Raw genomic sequence first — 11,290 nt, 5'->3', positions numbered from 1 at the left:
CATACATATACATACATACATGCATACACATACATACACATACATACATATACATACATACACATATGCATGCACACATATACATACATACATATATACATATACATACACACATATACATACACACATACATACATACACACACACACACACATACATACACACATATATATATGCATGCTTCTCTTCATGAGTCTTGTTTTGTACATCTGTATACTATCGTGACACCATGCTGCTACGCAAGCTCTCCCATAAATACGTATATACACACGTATATATGTACACATGTCTATGCGAGTCTGTGCACACACATGCACACAAACACACTCATGCAAATGTACATCCAAAAATGCACATATATACATACATACGCATCAATCTATCTATCTATTTCTGTTTGTCTGTATATGTATACGTATGTATGGCACATGAAGTTGTGCGTGTAAATGGTACATGAATCTGTTTGTGTTGTATAAACATGCGCGGTAGGTCGTACCATGTTTGTTGTTTTTGTTTGATACATAGTTGCGAGCAGGCATGTATACCCCACCCACTCAATCTCGACACCACCCCCCACCGTTGACCCAGCAGAAATACGACATACATGACAGAAGGAAGTTGCAGTACCAACAGTCATCAGGTCCCTATTTTGCAGCTGAGGATCGTAAAACAACGCAAATTCTGGTCCGAGCAGCGAACTCACGACGTTACGAACAAAATCCGAATAGCGTTACCGATAAGGCTACGCGTCTTTACTTAAACATGCATGCTTAGATAAATACATAAATATATAAATACATACATATATTCTTAACTACATCAAATACATATATAAATAAATGAATAGATAAATAAATAAATACATATATATACATACATACATATATAAACATATCCCACCCAGCAAACAGCATGCATATGTATATAGCAATATATCGTGTGTATTAGTATAGTTGTACGTGTTTTTGCAGGCGTATGTGCACTGCTGCGCATGTGTGCGTATGTTTACATGTCCCTGTGTAATCAGTAGGTATTTGTGTATGTATGAGTTACTTCATTTTCTTTCCATCTTTTTTTTTTATTATTTTTTATTGTCTGTGAGAGTGGAGGGTGTTTATACGCGTGAGCATCTGTGTGTTTTGTGTATATATGTCTAAGTATGATATGTCTGTGTGTGATTGGCTGTCTGCGATCGTGTGTGTTTCTGTGTGTGCGTGTGTTTCTGTGTGTGAGTGTAGGTGTAACTGTGTATCCGTGCGCGTGTACGTCTGTTCGTGTTTAGTTTCAAAGAGAAAGATATAGAAAAGACGAAAAGAAATGATATAATAACAAACAATACGACTTACCTATACGCACCAATTCCGGAATACATCGCGCATATTGTATGAATGTTAATCCTAGAAGGAGATAAGTCACCGCCAAAATTGTGTCGTGTCTTGGAGTCATCATACATGTGAAAGAAGGAAAGGCGATCCGTTTGTGTATAGAAGATGGGGAAGAGAAAAGAGAGGTAGATGGAGAAAATTGTGCAGAGCGAAAAAGAAGAGAGAGAGAGACGAAATGTGTTTTGATATATAGGGAGGGAGAAAAAGAGAGAAACTGATGAAGAGAAACAGTGTTGTAATGAAATAATGCGTGTGTCAATATGTGTGTGTGTGTGTTTGTTTGCGTTTGTGTTCGTGTGTGTGTTAGTTAAATGGGGCGAGTGTACGGTGGGGTGGAGTGGTGAAGAGATAAATTAAACTGGATTGAAGAAATATAGTGATTTATACATGTATATATAGATCGATATATATGTATATATATATGTGTATATATATATGTATATATTTGTGTGTGTGAGTGTATGTGTGTATATATATATACAGAGAGAAAGAGAGAGGGAGAGGAAGAGGGTTATATTGAGGTGTTAAAGAAGAAAGAGAGGGGGAGATGAGACAGAGGAAGAAAAATTAAGAGACCAAAAGATGTGTGTGATATGATGGGATATAACGATAGATATATACTGATGCTGGCGATGATGATGTTGATTATGATGATGATGATGATAAATATAATAGCAGTTGTGAAGGTGTTTTTGTTGTTGATGTAAGTGGTACTGGTGGTGTTGGTGTTGGCGGTTGTAATGAGACGAGAAAATTTCAAGATAAACAACGAGGAGTAGTGAATGAATGAAAGAAAAGAAGAAAGACAGGTATTACAGAATGAAAGAATGAGCGAATGAACGAATTAACTTAGAAATGAATGAGTCGGTTGATATTTATGTATATATATGTGTGTATATTTATGAATGTGTAAATGTATATAGACGCGCGCGAACGTTTTTGTATGTGTGTGTGAGTGTGTTTGTATGACTATATGTGAATGTATTTGTATTTGTATATGTGTATCTATATCGAAATATGTAGACAAACACACAGATACACAAACACGGTGGAAATATATAGAAAGATATAAAAATATAAGTAAAGAGAGAGAGAGAGAGAGGAAGTGAGAGAGAGAGAGAGAGAGAGAGAGAGGGGGGGAGTGATTTATGTAAGGTGGATGGGGTGGGAAGAAGACGGCGACAAACTCTACGGATGGATTGATAAAGAGAGAAATAGATAGATCAATAGATCAATCGAGGAAATCGATTAATAGATAGATAGATACACAGAGAGATAGACGAAATGAGAACAAATTAGTTGTGACAGACGACGGAAGGAAGATAAAAGTTGATGAAAGTTAAAAAAATAAATTTACAAAAACAACAACAAAAAAAATAACAGGTGTCTGAGAAGATCTGAATGGGGGAAAAAGGAGAAAAATGTAAGCAACTTGATGCTTGGTGAAGAAATTGAGATATATATATGAATATGATATAATATATATATATATATATAATATATCTATATGTATATAATTTATATTGATTATTAATACATTATAGTTATTATTATTATTATTATTATTGTTGTTATTATGTAATGATTACTACGAGGACAATGATGGTTGTGATGTTAATGATTTACGTTGGCAGTGATGAAAATGATGAAGAGACGAAGGGGAAGTGTATAGTATTTAACAAGTGGGTTAAGATTGTATTAAGAAAAAAGAAAAAAGAAAAAGATGCAGAGAATGAACAGAGAACCGTAACAAGAGTCAATGCAAAAATCAGCGATACAAAACGTGTTTAGAAATTTGGCGAGATTTGTAAATGTATTTTCAAACTCTGTGTATGTATAGTTTAAAAGATTGAGAGATCGAGACAGACCAACAGATATATAGATAGATAGGTAGGTAGATAGATAGATAGATGGATAGATAGGTAGATATGCGGCAAGAATTATAAAGGCTAGCAAAAATAAATTACTATCAAAATGAAGGAAGTTGCCCAAATTATTATTATTATTACTAATAATGATAATAATAATGATAATAATAATAATGAATGTGATGTGAGAAAATCAGTCTACATTAACAACAAAGACGATAATTGTTGTTAGTAGCAACAAACACTTTACGATACCAACAAAAAAAAATTGAAGAGAAGAGCTAAAATTTAAATGAATATAAAAGAGAAATCAGAGGGTTTAGTTGAAAATTTCAGGGTGTATATATATTTTTTTTCTTCTTGAAAGATAATCGAAAATTTGTAAAACTCTGTATTTATCAACAAGATGGTACAATAAATCAAGAAAAAAAAAATAAAGATTGATTGAATGAAATGAAATGCAGAAAAGTCAAGGCGAATGAATGAATGAATGAATGAATGAAATAAAGAAAACAAAAAAGAGAAAAAAGAGAAAGAGGGTGAGAAAGAAAAAAAATATTTAGCGAGGCAAAGCGAAAGAGGTCAACAAATGTTGAATGAAGAAAGGCAGAGGATGTAACAGAGAACGAGTAAAATAGAAAGAATAGATGAATGAAAAAAAGAAAGAGAACAATCGAGAAAGGCAGAGATGGAGATAGAAAGGGGGAACGAATGAATGGGGGAGGCAGAGAAAAAAGAGGGAGATATATATATCTATGTGGTTATATGTATATGAAGATAGAAAGCTATTTAGCTTTATAGATTAAATACCCATGTATACTAAATATCCATGTATATATAAATACATATGTATATATAAATATATATATGTGTGTGTGTGTGTGTGTGTATATATAGATATTTAATTCGTGGTGTGTTGCTGCTTCTTCTTGTCTTCTAAATTGTATAGAAAGGTAAGTAGATCTGTGTAGATGGAGAGATAGAGAGAAACAGACTATAAAAGATCTTGGTTCCGTATACAATGATTATTATGTGTTTGTGTGTTCGACTGAACGTATAGGAATCAGTTATTTTACAGACGCATCCCTTGTCGGAGGTGTTCTCTATGTAGTGGTGGAAAACAACGTTACCTTCGTTTTTGATTTCTGTTTCTGTTTTTTTTTTGTTCCGAGTAGTTTTTTTTTTGTCTCAAGAAAGACGAAGCAAAACTTAATTGAAGGAAAATCCTTGTAAAGGTGAAGACAAGAACAAGGATGAACGTTGGTGATAATAACTGTTGCCTGCGTGTGTGTGTGCGTTTAGTGGTTCGATTGCAGAGTTTAATTCAAATGTTTGTGTCTCATGAGAATGTATATATTGTATTCACAATGTGTATTTGTGAAGAAATTTAAACATATCTATACATACATACATACACACAAATATATATATATATATATATATATATATATAAATGTATGTATGTATATATATATATATATGACAAATTTAAAATATATTTGTATATATAAATATAAATTAATATCCAAGATACATGATAAATACTTCCTGGCGAAAATAGTCGTAACACGGACACAGAAAACGAAAGATAGATAGATAGATAGACAGATCGATAGACAGACAGACACAGATATATATATATATATGTATATAGATAGATAGATAGATAGATAGATAGATAGATAGATAGATAGATAGATAGGTAGATAGTTAGATAGACAGATAGATAGACTTTTGGTTGGGGGTGGGGTTAAAATCTTTTTATTTTGAAGTAAAAAACGTCTTTAATCGAATGATAATAACGATGATGAAACAAGGGGACTGGAGGGGGTATATGTGGCGATGGTGATAACAATAACAACAATATTAACGACAACAGCTATAACACTTGGTCACCTAGCTATATGCGTATATATATGTGTATATATATATATATATATATATATATATCAGTAGTAGGCGATGGAAACGCAGAGAAGTGCAGCAACCACAAACAACAAGAGCGAAAATGTGGAAGATGACGAGAGATGAGGAGGATGGAGAGGAGGAGGAGAGAAACGTTAATAGCAACGCTGTACAACAACGATGTAACTTGTCAAACAACAAGAACAACAACAACGATGATGATAACGAAAACTACGATAGCAACAAGAGCAGCAGTAACCCAACAACAACACTAACAACAACAGTAATAACAACTATGGTAGTAGCAGCAGCAGCGACAGCAGCACTAGCAGCGGTAGCGTTGACGATGACTACGATGGCGGCGACGGCGGTGGTGGTAGTGGTAACGACAGCGGCACAGTACGAGCGAAACCGGAGAGAAGTTCAGACGTAGAGGAGAGAGACGGGTTCGAACCCCACTACCATTTAGGCAACTAAACCGCCAAGGACTAAAATATTTGAGTGTTTTATGTTTTTGCTATTGTTGTTCTTGTTGTTGGCAGTGGTGATGGTGATATGCGTGTTTGGAATTGTGTAGGGTGGTAGTTTTTCTTGATTGTGGGTTCGATATTGTTGCTGTGGTTGTTGTTGTTGTCGCTGTGTTCGTTGTTGTAGATTTGATTGTAGCTGTAATACCGTTGACGTGTTATGTAGTTATAATAATAATAATAATAATAATCGAAACAGCTGTTGTGATGGTAGTATTTGTAGTGGTAGCAGTATGGGTTGTGGTTGTTGCTGTTTTGGATAGTGTTTTGGAGGTAGTGGTAAGTGAGGTTGTGACGGAATTGAAGAAAGTGTAGACGGAGGTAGAGGTGATTGCAAATTTGTTGAAGCTGTTTGCAACGATAGAAATTCCTATAGTTTAATAATAATAAGTATGTGTAGCACTTGTAATCCCTGTTGATCTTTTTATTGTTGCTGTTGAGGCTGCGGTTATATGAGCCGTTACGGTGATAGTTCCCGATGTATTTGTCGATGCAGGGGTGAGATTTGCTATCGTTATTGCAAAAACTGTAGTAACAGCAGATAAAGCAATAGTTATTATTATTATTATTATAGTATAAGCGGTAGTTATATAAATAGTGGTTTTGAAAATGATATTGCTGCTGTTGTAGTTGGTGGTACTGATTGTGGGTTTTAACGTGATTGTAATGGTGTCGTTGGCAGCGGTTTTGGTGGTAGTGCTGGCAAAAGGTCAGTGGATAGTGGCAGTGCAGGTAAAGAGTGTAGCAATTCTCGTGGTTTTGATGTTTGTTGTGAAGTTGATAGTGTTCGTATTGTTTCTGTTGGTATAACAAAGCGTCAGACGATGGTTTACAATAATCAGTTAGTAACGAAAAATGTGGAAATTTCGTGCAGAAATTTCTACCGCTTAACAAGAACAGCGATAACAAGAAAAACAACAAATAGTGGAATATGATGGATTTAGTTGTAAAGAGGTAGGTGAAAAAGCTACAGACTGGGTTGCTGTTTTTGTTGTAGTTGGAAATGGCTATGAGTAAGTTGATGATATTAATGATAAGGATGATGGTGATGCTGTTAGCATTGGTGACAGATGTAGTGGTAGTTTTGAGGAAGTTAAAATTACTGAAGACGAAGACAAATAAAATAAAAGAAGAGATGAAGAAAAGTGGGAAGAAAGAAGCGATAGAAACGGAAGAGACGAAATGATTTTGTTTGAATTTGTGATGCCTGGAAAATAGAAAACATGAGCTTAATAGCGGAATAGAAGTAATACAGAATGTAAAAAAATGATTTTGTGAGATGTAGTGTCTGAAAAATTCAAGAGAAATTGAAGGGGAATTGAGTCTGGAAAGAGCAGACGACAGGGATAACACCACGTAAATTTTGTTGGCGGAAAGGGCTAAGTAAATGGAGGAGGCGACGGAAAGGAGGAATGTGGAGTAGAGGAGTACGATTGAAGAAAAGTGGAAGGTTTGAATGCATTTCACTAAAGACAACAGGGCATTCAAGTTTTCTCCAAATTCATTGTAGTGGCCAGCTGCAGTAATAACAGTCATTGATATATAGAAATCGATGTATTATTAATATTAAATTTAATATTGATAATCAGGATGTTGGTCAAGAAGAAGAGAAATATTAATAGTGGTGGTATTTGTAGTAGAAATAACAGTAGTTGTATTAGTAGTTGTAGTAGTGGTAATTAGGAGATAGTAGAGAAGGAAAGTAGTAATATTCACGATGATGATGACGGCGACGACGACAACTCGGCGACGGTGGTGACGGTGGCTATTTTGGTGATGTCGATGATGGTGATAATATAATCCGAAAACGTTTAAAGAGTTACGATTATTATCATTATCAACACTTGTATGATAATAATAATGATAATAATAATATTAATGATATAAATCTCATTAATATGGAAAATAAATATTTTCGTGAGTTAAAATATATAAATATATATACATATAGATGTTTGTTTGTATGTGAGCATATGTATATTTTAAATGGGTATATAACATTCTATAACACATATATATGTGTGTGTATATATTTACATGTATATACCTTTTGAATATTTGTATGATATACTTCTATACATATGCGTGTATAGATATGTGTATATGTGCTATATCTTTGTGAATATACGTGTATGTTTGAAAGTGTGAAAAAGAAGATATATCACATATGATTTTTAGCTTTACGTATATTCATTCGTTGGATTCTTTCTGTAATTATATATATATGTGTGTGTGTGTATATATATGTGGATATATACATAGATATTGTGTTGATTATTTTCAATTATTTTCATGTAATATATTTATGTATATTCATATATACATATATAAATAAATATATCTATATGTATAGATTGAAATATATATTCTTTCCCTTTATAATTATTATTTTATTTTTTGCTTGCTTTCATATTATTTTTTTTTTATATGCATATATATTTTTTTTTCTGCTTTTGGTATATTTGTTGTTATATTTCCTCTGTCTTTGATTTGTATCCTCCTTTTGTGTATATTCCAAGATATTATGCGTGAAACAAAAATAATAATGATAATAATAATATTATTATTAATATTAATATTATTATTATTCAGGGAAGATGAAAAGAATGCCAGCCTGTTGATATAATTTCCGATGTCCACTGCTTGTTTGGTATCCTGCAATTACAAATGAAAAGTTCCCATTATGTAACATACATGCTACTGACATATATATGCATATATATATCCGTGTGTGTTGTGTGTGTGTGTGTGTGTGTGCATGTGTATAATTGTATACGTACACACAAAAAGACATTAATTTATATATAAATATATCGATAGACAGATATACATATATATGTATATATATATGCATGAATATATATATGTATATAAATGTGTATATATATATAAATGTGTATATATACATATATATATATATAAATGTGTTTATATATATATATATATGTGTGTGTGTGTGTGCGCGCGTAAATATATATATATATGTGTGTGTGTGTGTGTGTGCGCGTAAATATGTATATGTGTGTGTATATATATATATATATATATGTGTGTGTGTGTGTGTGTGTGTATCAACTATAGTGATATCGATGTTATTACAATAAACACGAGTCGCATAGCATATAATGCATGGAAAAAGAAAAAGAGAAAAAAACAAAAAAAAACAAAAACAAAATAAGAGTTGTAGACGAAACAATAAGACAATACCAGAAACAACGGAAGAATTCCATTTACCGAAGCAAAACAGTTATAGCATACTAACACAGTTCTTACACCACAAACAGACAATACTGCATAGACCTCGGGAGCGTAGAAGGGGAGCACTTGGCGGTGCAGCATAAACTCGCAGCAAATAGTTAAAGACAAGCTTATGATAATAATGTTCATAACAATAATGATAATAATAATGATAATAATATATTGTACCAGTAAAATGCAGTGGCCGTTCTGTAATCACCTACCCGGCCTTCTCTTCTATAATTATGCGACTGTCTGTCTATACAAATTTATAGTCTTTGAAATTATCATCATTATCATTCTTATTGCTATTATTATTGTTGTTGTTGTTCCTAGAGGTGGTGGCTGTGATGTTGTTGCTGTTGTTTTTGTTGTTATTATTATATATATTCACAAACCTTCAGAAAGAGTGTTCTAATATTTAACGAATAAAAGTTTAAGTTGCTGCGTGTGTGTCTCTGTGTGCGTGTGTGCGCGAGCTTATGACACTTCTCTCAGCCAAATAAATCTATCAATCTCTTTTTCTAACTCTACGTTTCTGTTACAGTCTTTCAAGCATTCCCTTTCGTTCTCTTTCTTTCTTCCTTTCTTTCGTTCGTTCTTTCTATCTGTCTTTGCCTCTCTCTCACTCTCTTTATCTTTCCACACACACACAAACACACACACAAACATATGTATATATATGGTGAAGTGGCTATGTGATAGGAATCTTACTTCCTGACCATATCGCTCCAGTTTCAAACCCACTCCGTGGCACATTAGACAAGTCTCTTCTATATAGTGTCGGGCCGACAAAAACCTTTTGATTGGATTCGTTAGACGGAAACTGAAAGAAGCCCATATATATATATATATATACACACACAAAAAAAACACGCACACGTGTGAGTGTTTGTGTGTGTGTGTATGTGTGTGTCTTTGTGTCTGTGTTTTGTCATTCCACTATCGCTTCACAATTGAAGTTAGTGCGTTTACATCCCTTTAAATTAGCGGATCGGCGGAAGAGGCCGATAGAATGAGCATTGAGGGCGATTTCTTCGAATAAAAAAAAAAAATCCTTTAAGGTGGTGCTGCAGCTGGCCACAGTGGGATGACTGAAAAAAGTGAGAGAATAAAAGTAAAAAATAATGTATCTATCTACCTATTTATCTATCTATCAAAACAAAAATAGGGTAATCAAATATCCATCCGGGTCATGAGCTCAGAAGTTAGGATTGCTGGATTCTACGGTGAATATATAAAGCGTAGTGGAGAGGAGGGCAGTCAATCGCAGGGTTACGCATTTTTGTAAGAGCATTGGATTGGAAGCACTCCGTCGGTTCCGACGACGAGGGTTCCGGTTGATCCGAATCAACGGAACCGCCTGCTCGTGAAATTAACGTGTAAGTGGCTGAGCACTCCATAGACACGTGTACCCTTAACGTAGTTCTCGGGGATATTCAGCGTGACACAGAGAGTGACAAGGCCGGCCCTTTGAAATACAGGTACAACAGAAACAGGAAGTAAGGGTGAGAGAAAGTTGTGGTGAAAGAGTACAGCAGGGATCACCACCATCCCCTGCCGGAACCTCGTGGAGCTTTAGGTGTTTTCGCTCAATAAACACTCACAACGCCCGGTCTTAGAATCGAAACCGCGATCCTACGACCGCGAGTCCGCTGCCCTAACCACTGGGCCTTTTGTAAGAGCATAGAACTGAAGGAAAGTGAAATAGAGTCTAACGCCAAGGAATTGAGGGCATTGTCTGGCTAGGGACTCTAAAGAACATACTCCCGATCACGTGTACAATATCCGAACAATTTTGACTTTTGCCTCTACACGTACGCATATGTTTGTATATATATATATATATATATATATATATATATATATATATGTATGTGTGCGCACGTGAGTGTTGTAGTATGTATGCATGTATGTATGCATGTATCTGTGTCTGTTAGTGTGTGTGGATTTGAAACTTGTATCTGCACAATATAATGCCGAATCTATTGTCCGGCATTCTCATCCGCTATGTTCGGTGCCAAGTGTTGCAGAAATCCATTTCCTGTACAACAGATTCGAAATCCTAATTTGTCGAAAACCAACATGCTGTTGATTTGTATTTATCAATACACACAAACACACACACACTTCCACGTCAGCAAACTTACCTACGCGAACACATTGAACAATCACACACTCGAGAATAATGTATAAATAAAAGTCATATCACTTTTTCAGGCATTAATGTAAAATTTTCTATCGTAACGCTTTTTCTCTTTGTGTTCAACAGAAATAGAAAATATTCACGTTTAAAGCGTTAACGTATTCATATATGAACATATATGAAACCCCAAAATTGCCAAGGAGCAAATGATTGAGTAAGATA

General features: G+C 34.3%; 1 protein-coding gene across 2 annotated transcripts; it reads right to left on the bottom strand.

Annotated features, from left to right (window-relative positions):
• Positions 1-2,421: 2,421 nt before the first annotated feature.
• On the bottom strand, positions 2,422-7,626 carry LOC118767392 (DNA-directed RNA polymerase subunit beta''-like). Of its 2 annotated transcripts, XM_036511884.1 has the most exons (3): positions 5,933-7,626; positions 5,852-5,856; positions 4,963-5,792 (listed from the first exon to the last, which is right to left on the bottom strand). In XM_036511884.1, the coding sequence occupies exons 1-3, from the start codon at positions 7,219-7,221 to the stop codon at positions 5,665-5,667; spliced, it is 1,422 nt and encodes a 473-aa protein (XP_036367777.1). In that variant the 5' UTR covers positions 7,222-7,626; the 3' UTR covers positions 4,963-5,664. The 2 variants fall into 2 exon arrangements, with proteins under 2 accessions (XP_036367778.1, XP_036367777.1); XM_036511885.1 differs by lacking the exon at positions 4,963-5,792 and adding an exon at positions 2,422-3,428 and having other exon boundaries at positions 5,856-7,626.
• Between the last annotated feature and the right edge of the window lie 3,664 nt (positions 7,627-11,290).

This window comes from Octopus sinensis, linkage group LG21, assembly GCF_006345805.1.
Source record: "Octopus sinensis linkage group LG21, ASM634580v1, whole genome shotgun sequence".
Classification (NCBI taxonomy): domain Eukaryota; kingdom Metazoa; phylum Mollusca; class Cephalopoda; order Octopoda; family Octopodidae; genus Octopus; species Octopus sinensis.
Note: the sequence above shows the minus strand (reverse complement) of the source record. Positions and strands in the feature narration are given on the sequence as shown.